Genomic DNA, 20,393 nt, shown 5'->3' on the forward strand with positions numbered 1-20,393 from the left:
AAATGAGCGATGGTTTCTCTAGATAAGACCCTTATTTCTCATCTGGGATTGCTTTAAACTGTAATTTTGACTTTAAACCATTTGGGCTCCATTGAAGTCCAATATATGGAGAAAAATCCTGGAATGTTTTCATCAAAAACCTTAATTTCTTTTCGACTGAAGAAAGAAAGACATGAACATCTCGGATGACATATGGGTGAGTAAATTATCAGGAAACTTTAATTTGAAAGTGAACTAATCCTTTAAGACTAAATTTTCAGACAGGAATGTTGTTCCAGGATCAACAAAATATGTTGATCCAGGAACATGTCTTACTTGGCAAAATCACGGCGACCTGTAAACATAGTCATTCTTTGCCATTGTATCATAAACAATTTTAGCACCATGTTGGGTTGCTAAAGGATGTCCAGTGTAAAATCTGCATCCTGAAGCACTGACATAGAGCTGAGAGATGCATTGGCTTTTAAAACGTATCAGATTGATGTTATATAGTGAAATTAGGACGTGCATATAACCAACAAAGGACTCTAAATAAAGCAAATCAAACGCTGATGCCGTAAACTCGAGTGACTGAGGGATTATGGGAAATAACATCTACCGGGCCAGAGTGCCAACAGGATTGGGACTCCACACACACACAGACACACTGAGACGTGCTGCGTGTCTAATCCCGAACACTAGACGATTCCCCAAGGAGGTGAGACTTCAAAAAGGATCCCGCCCACAGCTACAGAGATAAAGCACCCCACAATTTTCAATTAACTAGTCTTTTTCATGTTTCGTTGTGTTCCCTCGGTTTGTTTTTCTTGTTTATTTAAAATTCTATTCTTTCCATCATTCCTTTCGCTATCTTCCAGGGCAAAAGTACCCACACACGAAGAAACGAACACAAATTGTCTTCTTCACACTGTGAGACGCATATCAAGCGGCGAGTTATGGTCCCTTACTGTAACGATGATAAATAACGATAACAGCCCGCATCAGAGCGTTTGCATCATGGCTTCAGGCTACAGTCCCAAGATACTCACTGTCGACTTCTTGTTGTGCATGTCTGTCAATAATATCTACAGAAAAACCCAGAAAATGTATCTCCCCGGCAAGTATACACCTCGGGCTGTGATTTCCACGGACTGAGAAAGGTCTGCCGTTAAATGAAATTAAACAAAAAATGAAGCGAAAGTCAAACAGAGTGAGTAAAAGGAGTTAACAACTCATCTACATGTTGCAAGAAAATGGGGGGCGATATCCTGTGAGGCAACAGGGCATAACCCCAGCACATTTTTGATGACAAGGCCGAATCCAGAGGCAAAAAGAAGTGCTGACGGCTAAAGTGAGCAATCGCTCGAGGGCCTTTATCATGAAAAGCGCAGTTATGAGTGACGAGCGCTCCTTATATAATTCAATAGGAGGTCATGTATGTGTGCTTATGCAAGAGCGACAACATGATCTTTCATATTAGTGAGGCATTAAAACGCCTAATTGCCCTGTTGAAACTCATTGGGTGTGACATCAAAAAGACATAAAAAGAAAAGAAAAAAAGCCAGTGAGGCATCTACTTGATTGCCTTGAGACTAGTAAAGCGCCACTGATTTGCATATTAATTGATATGCGGGAAGTGCACAATGCCAGCGATGCGAGATGTTGCGTCCTTCATACTCCCCGTCCGCCTAAACGTGAGTTGGCGTGACACGTCGTAAGATATTTAGACACTTGGACAGTGATGTGTTCATTACCTGCGGCTCTCTGGAAAAATAACAGGAACTTCTCAAAGTGACACAGGAAGTAGAATTATGTCAGGTTGGAGCTTACCTGAAACTCCTGTAACTTGAGAATCTTCAAAACATCCACAGTGTCGCAGTAGTATTTCATGGTGATAACCAAGTCTCAACACCAAAGAATAAAGAATGAGCGGCGACCTAAAACAAATCCTATTAATCTACAAAACAACGCCAGTGTTAAAACCATAAAATTGACTCCTTAAGAATGTACATTGTTAAATTTTAGGGATCTTTTCCAAGGATAGGACTGTTACATTCATAAAACTGAGTATGATACCATATTACTTTATTTACTTTACAATGCTTGTAAAGGCATTAAAATAGATCTTATCATCACTTAAAATATTTTTGACTTGAGAAAAATGAAACATTTAACTAAACTTTTTTAGGTAGAAGTAAAATTATTTTCAATGAATTTTAATAAAAAAAGCATAATCAACTCTAAAAAATGGATTGGGTTGTTGGGTTAGATGTTTGCCCAACCTGCTGGGTAGTTTTATTTAACTCAACTATTGTTTAAAAATTACTGTATTGTTTGCTTAGAATGAACCCAAAATATGTTGGAAATTAACATTTATTAATATGTTTAATAAATGAACATGTATTAACCCCTTAGAATTCCTGTAAAATTTTCCTAAAAAGCTTAAAAAAGGCATACCAAAAGTAAATTGCATGCTGTTCTTGAACTAAAAAATGACCGTGATTTTAACAGTAAAAGACTGTAAAAATGCTGCACTGAAAAACTGTTAATTGGTTTACAGAAAGTTTCCGTACTATATACGGTGAATAACTGTAATAGATCTAACGGTACATTTAATGTAATTTTACGGTAAAATACCGTTAAATTCACAGTTTTTGGAAGTGAAAAATAACAATTCATTGTAAAATTTACAGTGAAAAAACGTAAATTGACATTCCCACAATTCCCTGCGTGACACTTCACATTTGATATATTTTCGTTGAAATAACTCTGTTTCTTCTTAGTTTTTCTCATTTTTTTTCTAATCAGTTATGTACATTAGGGTTTTATGTTACATCTAATGTTGTTAAATTAATGTTTATTGCATTTTTAAAATTTCATGCATGTTACCATGATGGTGTTTAGTGTGTGTGTGTGAATGACACTGTGTGCACCTTCTATATATTAGTATTGTCCTCCTCAGCTTGTGGAAAAGCTGCTTGTGATGAACTTTGATTCATCATGTGACTCTCATCACCATTGTGTTTGGTGACTGTCAGTGTATTATAAAGGTACAAAACAGATATTAGTACTTCATTAGGTTGGTAAATTAACATTATAATAATGAAATACGTTATTTTACCGTAAATCTAACAGATTTTTTTTTTTTTTACGTTGCTACTGTATTTTTTACGGTAAAGTTCTGGCAACCACAGCTGCCGGTTTTTCACTGTAAATTTTACTGGGATTTTTTTTTACAGGGCGGTACATTGGAACGCTAACATGTTAATGAATAATAATTAAACAATAAACATTTATTGAATTAATAAATGTTCACCATTTGATTATAATTGTTGCCTCTAGTAATTATGTGTCTGATTATTAATATCCAACCTATACTGGGTTCATTTTAAGCCTGCCATATAGTAATTTTTAATCAATAGTTGGGTTAAATAAAATTGTCCAGCAGGTTGAGCAAACATTTAACCCATCCGCTGGTTTGGTTTAATGTTAAATATTAAATGGGTCAATTTTCAACCCAACTTGGGTTGTATTTAACCCAGCATTTTTTAGAGTGTACTATATTTACATATTTACATACTTTACAATGCTCACAAAGTCATTAAAATAATTTTGACAATCACTTTTGCATATAAAACCATTTTAGGTGGGAAGGACAATAAAACATTTAGCTGAACTTATGTTGATTTATTTGTAATGCATTGTTTTTTTTCACAAACATTAGTTTGAGATTAAACAATAATTGCAATATACCCCTGGTATATTGTGCAAAAATATAGCCTTATACTGATAATGTATTGCTAACAATTTTATGACTTCTATGGAGACAAAAAAGGATCTAATTGAGTTGATAATATTATAATTGAACAAGATTTTGTTTATTAGTACATTGACACACTTTATGATGCTTGCAACGGAATTAATAATAATAATCATTTTTGATTATCACGATGAAACAATTAAGAAAAAAAAATCTTATTGAAATTTGACAGTATTTCTAAAATATTTTGCCCAAAAGTCAATTAGCAACCTTTTATTTATTAGTAAATCTTATATAGCATCTTTTTATAAATCAGGCTTCCCATATATTGATTCATGTAAATCTGGTTTACGGCCTTGTGTTATTTAGAGGATTGGTTGAAATTCACACTGCAATGCAGGTTTCAAAAATTATATTAAAATATGCACTGCCAAAACCTAAGTTTAAAGTTTCACACATCCCAAGATTCAGTAAACACAGAGATCAGACATCACCTACAAAAGCCACCTAATGCATTCTGAGCTGGAATAGACAGCTTTAAAACTCAGACATGCTCTATCAAAGTGGACTTCAAAAGCTCTGCCGCTCACGTTAAAATATTCCCTCTCACAACAAGAGCCTTGGCGTATTCACAAGGTCCTCTGCAGTCAGGAGATATTCCAAACACTCGCGGTCTCCATGGTTTCGGCCCATAACAGCTGTCAATCAAAGTGCAGTGAAGAGGGGGGAAGTTGCTCTGGGACATGGAGCCTAGAGTTCATACAGGGAGAACATGCATTATGCATTACAGCAATAGGGAGAACACCTGAGGAGAAACAGTAGGACATGCTGTGAATAAGGGATGGTAGTAAGATCCTGATACACTGCAGTCTGACTATATGGAAAGAAGAACCTTAAGAGGAATGGCAAAACCGCTCCACTGCAGGAGACTAAAGCATACAGTATAATAGGTACAACACATATTCCAGAACAGTGCAAGTATTGGCTTACGATGAATCTCTTGTGTTGCAGTATTGGAAGTTGTTTGAATAAAATGTAGGCACACAGTACATCGCAGAACACTTTTCCGGGAGCCTAAGTCAAATCTATGGGAACTACAAAACAAAGCCATCTTATTGTATGGTGTCATTTCAAAGATTGTTTCTCAAGGTACCGAAGCAACACATTAAACATGAAAACATGGCCCCATCTGTGGTTCTTTAGGATGCCACAATGATGGAATCCTTTGAATGATCTCTGAAGGTCTCAAGGTATCAATGATCATCAAGAAAGGAAGAAATATCATAAATGAAAAGATAACTTGAGGGACCATTGAGGGTCTTCAGATTGGAACTTGGCAGAAATATCTGGAGAACTTAAGACACCCTTTTAAAAAGAGCTTTTAAATCATTAGCAGAATAAAAGGAAGGAAGAAACATATTATTAAAAAATTACTTTGTTGGACCATTTAAGATCATTCAGAATGTCCTTTGGAGAATCTATAGGTGAGAATTATAATGGGGAAGGAAGAAACACTGTAAATATGAACCCATTCAAGGGTCTTTATAAAGCCACACTGATTGAAACCTTGAAGAAGTTTTCAAGTTATCAATGATCATAAATGTAAAGAAAACCAACTATATAAAAGTATAACTTGAGGGAACATTGAGGATTTTTAGATCGATACTTGGCAGAAAACTTTAGAGAAACTTTTTTAGAAGGGCAGTTTTAAAATGATTAAGATCCTAAAGGTAAGGAATAGAGATAAAATAACTTTGTTGGACCATATAAAGGTTCTCAAGCATCAAGATCATAAAGGAATGGAAGAACACTATAAACATGAAAACATCTTGAAGGGTCTTCGAAATGCCACACTGATGAAAACCCTTTAAAGATACTCTAGGCATGTTTTCAAATAGGGCAGTATTCTGAAGAACTTATAGAACCCTAAGTTCCTAAAAGAATTCAAAAGACACTTTACAACGTCTCCAGTAACCCAATCATAAGCAAAAGGGTCTGTGGCAGTTGAAATATATTGAAGTATATTGTAAACAGGATAGGAAAGCACATGTTTGTTTAAACAGTAGTATGGTGCAAAAAGCTCCAAGGTCTTGTGTTCAGTTCCTAGGCTGAATGAGAGGAAGTTGATTTAAAATAGTAGGAGTATGTCCAGACAGAATGAGGAAACTGTCAGCAATGTCAAAGCCTACACATATTACCCTTTCATTACCAGTCCTCTTTCAAAGCCCTGGGTATGTCTCATTTAAACCAGGATACGAGTGAGTGAAGACTGTGTATATGTTCACATATTTCTCCATTCAGAAGAAAAGAGCATGTTAGAGACCAGAGCACAATATTCCCAACACAGTCAGTTTTGGGGGTAACACATTACAAGTAACGTGAGTTATGTAATCAGATTACTTTAAATAATGAGTAACAGATTACTTTTAAATTTGAACAAAATATGTTACTTTTTAAAATAAGTAACGCAAGTTACTTTGTTTAATTTATTGACTGACACCTCTCCTGTCTCCATGTTGAGAGAAATCGGTAGTAAGCAGAGGCATTGTGTGCGCAGTGTAAACATGATGGTTGTTCTAGAATAAATGTGGGCAGTATTCCTCAAAATGAATAAAAATTGTGAAAAACAAACTCAGAATATTACACAAACCTGTAATAATTGAATGTTAAATAACACAAATATACTTTATGTACTTAATGTCACTTTATTAACCAATGTCTTTGCTGCTGACCTTCGATGATCCAATTCAACCATACTAATAAGCAAAAATGACCTCATATTTGTTTCATTTTTTGTTTTTTATGGCTGAAGTAAGAGTGTTGAACTTTCTTCTCCTGCAATTCAGAACGGCTGCACATCTGAAAGGTTTGAGCTGTGCCATCTACTGTTTAGGGCCAGGTGTGAATTTGCATTTCCTTCAGCCTGAGATTTATTCATTTAACTTTTTTTGTGAACGGACCATTACATTTGCAAAAATAGAACTTTTTGTTGTTGTTAACAAGCATGCCAAGCCCAGGTGAGAAAAAGTAACACAAAAGTAACATAACCTAATTTTCCATAAAATGTAACTAACTAACAATTAGTTACTTTTGTTAGGGAATAACGCAATATTGTAATGCATTACTTTTAAAAGTAACTTTCCCCAACAATGGTTAAAGTTAAATTTATAGCAGTAGCTTCACACACTTTGGACACAATTTGCAACTGTTAAAAATAATTATTAAAGTGAAGATTGGATCTTGTTCAACAATAAAATAAGCCAAAGCAAACACATTAAGAAACATTGATTAGTTTATCTCAGTACAGACATTAAAAAAAAATGTAATTTGTCTAATTTCTTTGCTTAGAACGACACCACATAAAACCAAAGATTATTTACCATTCAGGGACATTTCAAGAAATTATAGGCACGCCAGATGCTAAATTCATTGTGTCGAAGCCAATCCTAAAATTCACTGACAAATACGGTTAGAAGTCATCCAAAATTAGCTCAGAAATGTCAAATATAAAATTTGTGCATGCCCATATCAGTTTTTCCACATCCATTTTTTTTTCCTTCCAAAGTATTAGCATGAATAAAGTATCATTTATGTGCACCCAAAGTTTAATACTGGAGGTTAGGGGCCTTGAAAAATCCTTAACCATAAGTGCGAGTAATAGTTTTAAGGTAGGAATAGTAATTCTTACCTTAGCTATTCTTAATGCTTAATGGGGACTAAAAATAATTTTTAAAAAGAACAAATCCAAACAACTTTTGTTTGACATGTGCTGTTTATTTGAACAATTCTGTTACCAAATATCTATTAAATATACATCTTTCATTCAAGTTCAAAGCATCAGAGGAGACAGCTAAACCCCAGCATTTACAAGCACGTCTGGAACACCCCGTGTCCCTCACCATTAAGGCCCCCAGGCATTTGGCTTTCTCTTGGACTGACCGGACAGAACAAAAACACTTCGGAAGCTAGAGAGAGGGAGAAAGCAAGCAAGAGAGTCTACAGCGATACAGCGATAGTGTGACTGTAAAGCTCAGGATATGAGAAACACTGGGCGGTCACTCCAGCTCATGAAGCAGATTAGATTTAGATGGGATTAGAAACCATAATAGAAGCCATCCTGCCTTAAGTGTTACTGCCAGGAGAAAAGAATCATAAATTACAGTCCAAATGTGTGTGTTTTTTTTTTTACATTGTTCATATAAAGGTTATTAAAAAAAATACACTTCTACGACTCCTACGCGACAGTTTTGAAGGTCTGCAGTATCAAGTTGGTTTGGTGGATGAGCCGGTTGGCACTGGCAAACACGTTTATTGCCCTGGAAGAAAGGTGGAGAGGGAAGGAATACGAATTAGATCTGAACACATTAATGTTACAGGTGATATTACAAATGTTATGCAGCTCATTTACAAAATGAGCTGAAAAGTGCAGTGTGGGTGAAATGCCATTTCCAAAAAGATGGAAAGACAAAAATTTTATACAAATTGTGAGTTCATAAACCACCATCATTATTGTCGCAACTGCTCAAATGATTATAATTTTTGAAGTCTCGCAGTGCTAATAAGGTACACTACTGTTTAAAAGCAGTCAGTAAGATAGTTAGTTTTAGCATAGATGCATTAAATCGATCAACAGTGACAGTAAAGACAGCACAAAGAGAGTAAAGCTTTACAAGCCTTCTATTTTGTAAATGCTGTTCTTTCTATTCAAAGAATCCTGCAAAAAAATGTATCAGTTTCCACAAAAATATTAAGCAGAACAACTGTTTTCAACAATGATAATAATTATAAATGTAGAGAAGAAAATTAGTGACTGAAGACTGGAGTAATGATGCTGAAAATTCAGCTTTGCGTCACAGGAATAAATTACATTTTTTAATATATTTAAATAAAAAACAGTTATTTGATATTGCAATAATATTTCACAATATTACTGTTTTTACTGTATTTGATCAAATAAATGCAGCCTTTGTTAAAACAAAACATTTTATAAAAATCTTACTGGCCCTAAACTTTTGAATACTACTATTTATTGTCAAATGCATATCACACGTGTCTCTAAAGGGTACTTTTAACTTATATTTTTTACTTTAATATGCCACATTTCTCCATGCATTTTATGGAGAATAATATTAAATGCTACGCAATAATTAGTTATGTTGAAATTGGTTGTTAACAAAAAAAAAAACATAGCTATCACTGTAACTTTAATTAAAATGATCAAACATCACTGCCATTTATTTAATTCCTAACAGATCATTGGAACCGCAACGCTGCTTTTCTGAAAAATCCAGAAGTACTGTGTGACAATAATTTCATCTATGCATATTATTGTTATTTAATTTCCAAATCAAATTCAATTTACTAGTTCTTTGTTGTGTTAAATATCATGGCATGCTCTGATGGAAGCACAAAAGATGACAAGAATTAAGCCAAGAACTACCCATTATGAATTTATATGGAGATAAAACAACTTTGGCAAGAAAAGAAAAGAAACAAAATAAAAAAAAGAGTGAAGTGCAGTGAAGATAATGGGCGATTCTTAAAACTTCCATACTTTCCGTCTTTGAAGTATGTTTTCAGAGTGTCGCTGAAGCTTTTTGAGTGTTTCACAAACTCTTTCTTCTGATGCTCAAGTGCCTGAAAAAACACAAAGCCATTTTCATTTCTTCCTTCAGTAAGTGAGACAGTATACTGGCTGCATCGATTTAATAATGACTGTGTGTGTGTGTGTGTGTGTGTGTGTGTGTGTGTGTGTGTGTGTGTGTGTGTGTGTGTGTGTGTGTGTGTTGTCACTCACTCACCCTTCTGTTCTGGTACTGGTATTTCTTAAAGACGTTGTTCACTGTGTCCAGTAGTTCTTTTATGGCACTGGCTATATCTCTGTAGACACCAATTAAACAAATGTTCAGACATATTGTATCAATGTCTGAGACATGTGACTTTTCCACTCATAAGCCATATTTATGACCATCAGTGGGGAAAAGTAATTGTGGTGAATACTTAAAGGTGCCCTTGATTCAAAAATTTAATTTATCTTGGCATAGTTAAATAACAAGAGTTCAGTACATAGAAATGACATACAGTGAGTCTCAAACTCCATTGTTTCCTTCTCCTTATGTAAATCTCATTTGTTTAAAAGACCTCCGAAGAACAGGCAAATCTCAACATAACACCGACTGTTACGTAACAGTTGGGGTGTACGCCCCAATATTTGCATATGCCAGCCCATGTTCCCAACATTATTAAAGGCATTAGACAAGGGCAGCCAGTATTAACGTCTGGATCTGTGCACAGCTGAATCAACAGACTAGGTAAGAAAGCAAGAACAACAGCGAAAAATGGCAGATGGAGCAATAATAACTGACATGATTCATGATAACATGATATTTTTAGTGATATTGTAAATTGTCTTTCTAAATGTTTCGTTAGCATGTTGCTAATGTACAGTTAAATGTGGTTAAAGTTACCATCGTTTATTACTGTATTCACGGAGACAAGAGCCGTCGCTATTTTCATTATTAAACACTTGCAGTCTGTATAATTCATAAACACAACTTCATTCTTTATAAATCTCTCCAACAGTGTAGCATTAGCCGTTAGCCACGGAGCACCATCAAACTCATTCATAACCAAATGTAAACACTGTACTTACGCGATTAGACATGCTGCATGACGAACACTTTGTAAAGATCCATTTTGAGGGTTATATTAGCTGTTTGAACTTTTTCTTATGTTGTTTAAGGCAAGTGCGAGCTCTTGGGGCGTGGAGCACGAGCAATTAAAGGGCCAGCAGCCCTGAATCGGCTCATTTATAATGATGCTCCAAAATAGGCAGTTAAAAAAATTAATTAAAAAAAATCTATGGGGTATTTTGAGCTGAAACTTCACAGACACATTCAGGGGACCCCTTAGACTTATATTACATCTTTAAAAAAAAAAGTTCTAGGGCACCTTTAAGATTTTACTGTTACTGCTCACAACTGTCAAAATTCTTACATTTTAAAACTGGGTGGAAAAAAAGTCTAATGGAAAAAAAGAAAAAGAAAGAAAAATCAGGAAAAAGAAAACAGATCTAACTGCTCTTCAGGCTTCATTTTATAATCTCAAATATGTCCTATTTTTTCTTTTTTCGTTTGATTTTAGAGTGAAACATGAGCCAGACATTTCTTTAAAGATTAAATAAATACTTCAAAAAGAAACTCTGTCAGGGCAAGTGTGCAAGCAAAGACTGACGAAATGATACGAAAGTCATGACACAAATGGAAAAAAAAAAGGCAAGTGAGTTTTTTTGTTATTAAATGTGTGAATGTGAGCATGAATATGTTCTCACTTGATTGTCTGCAGGAAACGGACTCTGTCATTGATTTCATCAGGGATTTTGCTGAGGATCTGTTTCAGTGCGCGAGCTCTTTCGTTCAGGTCCTGGAACTCCCGCTCGGGCCTGTCAATCATGTACTCTGCACACAAAGAACACGCCCACAAGAAACACTCAGTCACCATGGCAACAACAGTTCAATTCTAATGACCTACTCATTAAAATGTGACATAATAGAACTTTTAACTACTTTTAATGGCCAATCATAATGGACAACCATCTGAATTGAGACCATAATACATGCTATTGAACAAATGCTGAAATGTTAAATGCACTGCAGATGGCTCTATAAATGTAACAAAGCAGAAACTTCTATATTATCCTGTAAACACAATTAGGCACCTCATAAACACAAAGTACACAAGGATAGATTACAGTAGGAAGAGCAAAACAAGGATTTTACAATTGGCTTGGATTAAATTTGGAGGTACATTTAGTATTCTTTACATTTTAAATCAACAAAAATGAGCATTACCCAGAAACCCAGTGCGTTTCTGTGCATTCATTAGTGGAATACATCTGAACATGTCAAAAACACTTGCAAAAAGGAAGAAATTAAATTATGAGGGGAAAATACATTAGTCATTACTGTTTTAATTCATGGGGAAACAGCTCCACCTAGAGGCACGAGGCTGCAACTTTAACAAGACTTTGCATTGCAAACCATACCATACAAGCATGTTCTTCTCGTCTTCAAATATGTAAAAACTCAAACACACCCTCAACATCGTCGGCAGCCATGCGTAATAAAGACTCTGTGAAGTTGATGTCCACGTTCTTCTTCTCCAGAATTTTCATGATAATATCCTGAGTCAGTCCAGGGTTCTCCTTCTCTGCCTGACATGGACAAACAAAGAGCACAAATCAATCCAAAACAACAACAAATAAAGCATTTCTGATATTTAACATTTTAAGCGCCAAATTATGAAGAGGAAAACCTAACAATAAACAATATTTGTTTTAATAAGAGTTTCATAATTTGATCTACATACTATTCTTATATTGAAACTTAAAGGGTAAGTTCACCCAAAAAATGAAAATTCTGTCATTAATTACTCACCCTCATGTCGTTCCACACCCTTAAGACCTTCGTTCATCTTCAGAACACAAATTAAGATATTTTTCATAAAATCCGATGGCTCAGTGAGGCCTGCATTGCCAGCAAGACAATTAACACTTTCAATGTCCAGAAAGCTACCAAAGACATATTTAAAACAGTTCATGTGACTGCAATGGTTCAACCTTAATGTTATGAAGCGACGAGAATACTTTTTGTGCACCAAAAAAACAAAATAACGACTTTATTCAACAATATCTAGTGATGGACGATTTCAAAACACTGCTTCATGAAGCTTCGGAGCTTTATGAATCTTTTGTTTCGAATCAGTGGTTCGGAGCCTGTATCAAACTGCCAAAGTCACGTGATTTCAGCAGACGAAGCTTTGTTACATCATAAATGTTTAGAAATTTCAATGGTTCACCACTGGGGGGCATGACTTTGGCAGTTTGATACACGCTTCAAAACACAGATTCAAAACAAAAGATTTGTAAAGCTTCAAAGCTTCATGAAGCAGTGTTTTGAAATCGCCCATCACTAGATATTGTTGAATAAAGTCATTATTTTGTTTTTTTGGTGCACAAAAAGTATTCTCAACGCTTCATAACATTAAGGTTGAACCACTGTAGTCACATGAACTGTTTTAAATGTGTTTTTAGTAGCTTTCTGGGCACTGAAAGTGTTAATTATCTCACTGAACCATCGGATTTTATCAAAAATATCTTAATTTGTGTTCTGAAGATGAACGAAGGTCTTACCGGTGTGGAACAAAATGAGGGTGAGTAATTAATGACAGAACTAACCCCTTTAAGACAAATAAACTTGTGTATATTACTATCAGGAAAAGATAACCATGTCAAAATGCTTTCATGATTAATAAACTTGTCTTCTAACATTAATTTATTACTGTTGCACAACAATATTTCAAAGCCATGAGCAGAAATGGTGCTGCTGAGACAGCAAAAGCAGTCTGCGCCATTTTTTTTTTTTTTTTTTTTTTGCTGAAATTTTACAAAGCTCTTTGATTCTGAAGACTCTGAATCAAAACTTAAATGATGCTTTTGTAGCATTTTATTTTTCCCCTATGGTCTACTTAAAATGTTAGTCAAGGTTACTTGCATTAAGACCAACTCATGACCAATTTTCTTTAGAATTTAGGATTAAACTGGCCGTTTTGCTAATGTATGTTTGAAATGTAATCTTTGTGTGCCAATGTCCTGTTATGATTGGCTACCTTAGCCTATCAGCACAGTTTATTTCAGGTGTATCAGGATAGGCAAAGTTGCTGAAAATGAAGATTGCACCTTTAGATTTTTCATCTAAGCCTACTAAGTACATTTAACTCTTTTCTCAAGAGATCAATGGAAACAGATGGAAACTAATCCCTAAATAGCTTTTTGATTTCTGACTAACATTACTTTCTGGCCTTGGTGACATCAGCAGGAAAGGAAATTTGTTTTAGAGGTGGAGCAAGTTTTTACATTAGACATTGAAATAACATGCACTGATGAATCATGCGCAATAAGACCAGGAATGGGTATTAAACAAGTTTATGGAGTTCATTTTGATTTTACCTTGAGGTAGTTAAAATTCAGATTGTCTGAAGGTGATTTTCTGACAAATTAAATATACTACGAAGAAAAAAAATCAAGCCGAAGAGTGTAGGGTTTTGTCAATCAGGTAATGACAGAATCACGGCATGTTTACTCACCTTTATGAAAGCTGCTCTCAGAGTCTGTGCTGCAGACAGATTTACTCTCTCCAGCTGTAACACACACCCACACACAAGCCATCTTAATTTACTGCCAGATAAAACAGGTTGTTTGGTTTTAGTGTTGCATACGTTATGCATAGTCATTATCACCACATTAAAATGGAAATATAGTTGGTCGTGGGTGTAGATTTTGCCTCTAATTAAAGAGACATGAATTAATCCACAGCAGCACATGTAGACTGTGTAAAAAGCATGTGTGCTGTGTGTTAACTGTGCTCATAAGTGAGTATGAAGATCATTTATGACTAAAGAATATGACATGCTTAATGTTCCAGTGTTAGCCAATGTTATTGAGTCAGCGTACTTATTTTGTTATAAAATGGGACAACTTTAATGGTTATCAGATTTTTAGAAGACAGTACTATATTTGCATTTCTCTTCTTGAAGAAAGAAAATCACCAAAGTTAATAGTCCAGCATAGTGTGTTCAACCATAATCTACTCCATTATAGGGTTTGACAGAAATATTATGACTGTAACATTATATATTTCAACAGAACTATTTTTGCAGTAAATACAACCCCAAAATTTATCTCAAATTACAATGTACCATGTAGCAAAGTATGTAATATGCTGTTCTTTTGAAAGTTCTTCAAAGAATCCTAAAAAAAATATATCAATTAAAACAAAAATATTAAACAATATTAAACTGTTTTCAACATTGATAATAATAATAAATGTTTCTTGAGTAGAAAATCAATGATGATAATAAATTATTAAAACAGAATATTGGGAAAAACAGCTACATTTAATACTTAACTCAAAACATTTATTTAGCTACAAAAAATATGATAAAATGTGACAGGAAAAGGGATGGTATCGTTAATTTTTTAACGGTATTACTAATCTGAACAATACTGCTTATCGATTCGGTACTTTAACTGTATTCTTATTGGTTCTTTTTGCTATATTTTGTTATTAAAAATAAATAAACAAATTAAGAATTAACATCGCTTTATATATTCTGAAATGTAAAATAAATGCATCAGTGTGCAGGCATTTTTAGAGTTTTATATGCATAAGATAACATACAATATAACAAATATTTAATTTTTTTCAGGAACGTCTATTAACTTTACTGTTCAAAATTTTAAATAATACTGTGCAATCTTCACTGTATAAATTGATATATTAATGCTTGTTAAAGCTAAAGTTATTCAGTTAAGAGCAGTGAGTGATTTTCTCTGTCTTTTGTTGTTTGATTAATATCAATGGCCCAAGTGGCATCCGAGGTTTATTGGACTGTGTTTAAGTGAATACTCCCCAAGCTGGTCATTTTGACATATTTTTGTGTGTATTGATCTTTTAGACGCACACCCGAAGCCCAAAGTATAATTTGCTTGTCTAGTTGCGGTCCGTTTCGGAGCACAGAAAGTCGTCTTGGGAAAGCATCTCTTGTGCGGATTATTGTGCTTTTAATAACTCTTTTTATCAAACACATCCCGCAGTTTGGCAGCATTAGACTGCATTTTACAAAAATCACCAATTTTGCTGATATGAATTAAAAACTAATTAAAGGCATGTGCTTTTTCTGTTTTTGGCATGGTAAAGCATGGTACTCGCAAAAAAATCAAGAAAATTAGATTTAAACAATAAGACTAAACGTGTTGAGCTATATAACAATTTGTTTTCTGTCCATAAATATATCAAAACAGTTGTTCCCTTGTCTATTAAAATGTGTAATATATTAAAGCGTCTTTGGTGTTTCCATGGTTTCTACAAAATAAAACCGAGGGGTAACGCAGATATGACGCAATTGACAGGCGACTCCTCACACGTCCCGGAGCCTTGGTTAAAACTGCAATTTTCTCCAACTATTTGTAAATTGTGAAACATTTGGGATATTGAAAGTGCTCAAGTAAACAAAATATGTAACAATGGCCTAGTGGTTTTTGGATATTTTACTGCAAAAATATTACATAGTGCACCTTTAAGTAAAATGGATTCTATAATATGAACTTCTTTTTGCCATTTTATTTTAAAAACATTCAAAAATATTCAAAGATTCTGGCCAGCCAGATGATAACTTCAGCATCCAGCTTGTCCGTTAAAATAATATAAGTACAACCAGAACTAGCAGTGCTGTAAAATGAGTGTGACTACACTTCCTCAGACCTTCCTGAACATGTGGGTGTGCATCATTTGCACTAATCCTAATCCTGATCCTTGGTCTATGTCAACAAAACCATAACTGAACTCTCTCCTACTGGAAACTAACCACCATACCTCATTGAAGACAGGGTACATCACAGCGTAGAGAGTCATGGATACCATCGAGGTTGCGTCCGCTTCATTCTTCATCTCTTCCATTGTCATCCTCGTCAGGGCACGGAAGGGACGGGGGGAGCGTCATTCACTCCTGGGGGGCTCGGGATGAGGGGGGCCCAGACGATCTCTGAAAGGGGCACCAATGAGGAAGAGATTATAAAAGGGTAGCAGGATTCCATTTCACAAGTAAGGAAATGACATTTTCAACCTGCGTTCAAAGGTAGACGTGATAGCCATGGGAAAGCGCCAAGTTTTCGGTGAGATTTAGGCGATTTGGGCCCCTCAAGATTAAAGGTATGAGACACGTGGCCAGTGTAAGAAAAATAAAGGCTATTTCCTGGATGGTGCGCCCATGACTTTATGATGATAATGTTATATTTTGAATTATCCTACTCAGGTTGTACAGCCCAAAGACAACACAGATTGTAAGGATAATTTTAAGTACACATTACTGAATTCAACAAATGTACCCTTTTCACATTTCCAGAGTTCCCAGAAGCAGAAGTCATCATAGTTGGTTAAACTTCTATAGTGGTAAAGGGAAACTACAACAAATATAACTTTTGCATTCCCATTTGCCCCAATAGCAAAAGAAAAAAAAAATCCAAAAAAAGAGACTGATTAGTGGTCAGAAGAATGACGTTAAATCTGCTGGTAAGAAATGACAAAGTATAGTGCTATAAATGTACATTATTTTTTTCATAAATATGAAAATAATAAACTCTTTGCTAGATTTATGTTGGCAACTGTGGAAAAGCATCATCACAGTCTGTGAAACAATATCACTCTTCAGTATTCAGTCATCATTGTGGTATGAACTTCTCAAAAAATGATTATTAGTTATATAGTCATTGTCCTTGGTGTGAACGGGCCTTAAGTCACTTTATTTCTTCTCAAAGTCTACAACAACATGCCAAAGTGTTTACTCCTTCACCCAACAAGTGTGAAACAATAGCGCTTCTTGTTATCTGCAGAAGGTCACAGTTTCTCTCAAGCTACAAGGAACTTTACAAACCATTGAAAGCGAGGCACGCTTATCTCAATGCCGCCGATTCAGGCTAATGGACAGGAGGCCGTGAGTCATTCCCACCTGATCGGAAGGCCTTTGGCCCCGCTGTGGGAGGCAGCCTTATCTGGGTGACATTCATAGGGATCACTGTGACGTCTTCACATAGAGCAGGCTGTTGCTTCACTTAATGGTTGGAAATACCACCACTCCTCTTATAAAACATGGTTGCCTGGTTACATATGCATTATTATGACTCACCTTTTTCCTCTTGACAAAGGCCAACCAACACCTGATTCCTGTAGTGTCTCTAGTCAGAGTCTGACCTTGGCACTGAAATGGGTAACACCCTAACACGGGTGAATCCTGAATCAGATCCACCTATACTACATTTTTACCTTATAATGCCTTATAATAAAGATTAAAGAAGTGAATTTAAAGTGAAACTACATATTCACTGTAAAGTGAGGGAAGTTTGTGAAGTTTTTAACTTATAATGCACTGAAGATTAAAAAAGTGAATTTAAAGTGAAACTAGATATTCGCTGTAAAGTGAGGGAAGTTTGTAAACCACCACAATATAAAATAATAACGCAGCTATGCATGACAATAGGTCATCTCGTTTTTGTTTATTGCACTGTTGTAATTTTGATTACATACTAATTAAGCACTTTGTTCAGTCTTTTTAGTACCTCATAATGCTGTGCCTGTAATTATATAAATACTGTCATGCTCTATACATCTAAAAAGCAGCTTTTATACATTATTATGCTTGAATATGTTAGAGCATGATGGTTTTTCAATCTGATGTTGACTAGCTGTCACAAATCAGCTCTTAAAGGTGCCCTAGAACCAGTTTTTACAAGATGTAATATAAGTCTAAGGTGTCCCCTGAATGTGTCTGTGAAGTTTCAGCTCAAAATACCCCATAGATTTTTTTTAAATAATTTTTTTAACTGCCTATTTTGGGGCATCATTAACTATGCACCGATTCAGGCTGCGGCCCCTTTAAATCACGCGCTCCCTGCCCCTCGAGCTCTCGACGATAATACAGTGCATTTACAAAGTTCACACAGCTAATATAACCCTCAAATGGATCTTTACAAGATGTTCGTCATGCATACTTCATGCATGCGTCGGATCATGTGAGTTATAGTATTTATTTGGATGTTTACATTTGATTCTGAATGAGTTTGATAGTGCTCCGTGGCTAAAGCTAACATTACACACTGTTGGAGAGATTTATAAAGAATGAAGTTGTGTTTATGCATTATACAGACTGCAAGTGTTTAAAAATGAAAATAGCGACGGCTCTCCGTGAATACAGTAAGAAACGATGGTAACTTTAACCACATTTAACGGTACATTAGCAACATGCTAACGAAACATTTATAAAGATAATTCACAAATATCACTAAAAATATCATGATATCATGGATCATGTCAGTTATTATTGCTCCATCTGCCATTTTTCACTATTGTTCTTGCTTGCTTACCTAGTCTGATGATTCAGCTGTGCACAGATCCAGACATTAATACTGGCTGCCCTTGTGTAATGCCTTGAGCATGGGCTGGCATATGCAAATATTGGGGGCGTACATATTAATGATCCCGACTGTTGCGTAACAGTCGGTGTTATGTTGAGATTCGCCTGTTTTTCGGAGGTCTTTTAAACAAATGAGATTTACATAAGAATGAGGAAGCAATGGAGTTTTAAACTTAATGTATGTCTTTTCCATGTACTGAACTTTTGTTATTCGACTATGCCAAGGTAAATTCAATTTTTGATTCTAGGGCACCTTTAATGCTTGTTACAGTAATAAATCAACACATTTTTCTGAGCAGGAACATTTTCCATCAGTCATTTTCCAGCTCAGCTTTTCAGTAAATACACACCAAAAAAAAAAAAAAAATTGTTTGTATTGTGATTAAAAACAATAATTTCTTCCATTCAAGCATTTTTAAACTGACAAAGTTTGGTCAGTTAACAAAAAATTTAGTCGTCAATGTCGCTCTAGAATGTTTTTTTTTTTTTTTTTTTCCTTCAACTTTCAAAGAGCCAGGGATTCTCATACAATTCAAGGACCCTTAGTATTAAAAATTTATACAATTGTAACAAAAAAAAAAATATATATATATATATATATATATATATATATATATATATATATATATATATATATACATATACACACACACAATTTGTAACAACAAACGTATACAAATATTTGATATATATATGATAGGTCTCCTTCACTTCAATTTAATCAATCCAGCTATTTTTCCTCACACAGCATAAACGCATAAAAGTCGTTATACACTGAACTATATCTGACTCTTACATAAGTGGATAATGGCATCAAAACAGATTCTGATGCCTGATTTAAGCTGTCAAGATGTTTCAGGTTTACACCCAACTGTGACGTCATCATATTTATCAAAACTGCAATTGTGTGAAACTGTAACAGCAGCTTGATTCTAACGTCTGAAACAGATTCAGGATATCAACGTTTCAACATTTGTAACGTTCTAACAGCCATCTAACCTGATTCTGATGAATGATTGGTATAAGACCAAAGGCTGTGTAACATTTAAACTGTGTCATTCTCAAGCTGATTGAGTAAATTCCTATTATATTTTCTCTCAGTCTTCAGCAGGCCTGCTTTTACTGCCTTCAAAACTGATTTACTCTCCATTAGAACTTGACGCCTGGTAATTACTGATCTGAGACGGGCTTCCTGGCCTTGTATAAAACACAATAAATCAAATTAAAACATCATTACTTTACTTACTTTGTGATCTATTGTGAGGCTCTGATTAGCTGGATTGCTAAAGTCTCTGTTAGCTAGGTGATTGCTAGTCCCAACACAAATTATTTTCATAGAAACCGCAGCGAAACGTCATCGTTAATTCAAGGTTAAATTTAAAAGTGTGTTTTTTAGCCTCTCCTACCTGTGTGAAGCTCGTATAGATGTTTATTTGACTGCCGATGAGCTCGGTAACTCTTTTGAATATTTTCCTTTCAGTGAGGATTGGAATCGCTCGCTAAAGACGGAAGTTTTCTGCATGACCAATCTGAAGAATGAGGGGCGGAGCTATGCGGTGGTGCGCACCAATCAGAGAACGGCGAGGCGTGAGGTGTGACGTTTAGTAGTCCTTTAAAAGACTTCAAACGG

General features: G+C 35.1%; 1 protein-coding gene across 1 annotated transcript; it reads right to left on the reverse strand.

The window, feature by feature from the left end:
• Positions 1-7,492: 7,492 nt before the first annotated feature.
• pdcd10a (programmed cell death 10a) lies at positions 7,493-20,322 on the reverse strand. The gene is made up of 8 exons (XM_048168136.1): positions 20,170-20,322; positions 16,171-16,339; positions 13,883-13,936; positions 11,834-11,951; positions 11,070-11,196; positions 9,541-9,619; positions 9,294-9,376; positions 7,493-8,055 (listed from the first exon to the last, which is right to left on the reverse strand). The coding sequence occupies exons 2-8, from the start codon at positions 16,258-16,260 to the stop codon at positions 7,974-7,976; spliced, it is 633 nt and encodes a 210-aa protein (XP_048024093.1). The 5' UTR covers positions 16,261-16,339; positions 20,170-20,322; the 3' UTR covers positions 7,493-7,973.
• Between the last annotated feature and the right edge of the window lie 71 nt (positions 20,323-20,393).

Source organism: Megalobrama amblycephala, linkage group LG19, assembly GCF_018812025.1.
Source record: "Megalobrama amblycephala isolate DHTTF-2021 linkage group LG19, ASM1881202v1, whole genome shotgun sequence".
Classification (NCBI taxonomy): Eukaryota; Metazoa; Chordata; class Actinopteri; order Cypriniformes; family Xenocyprididae; genus Megalobrama; species Megalobrama amblycephala.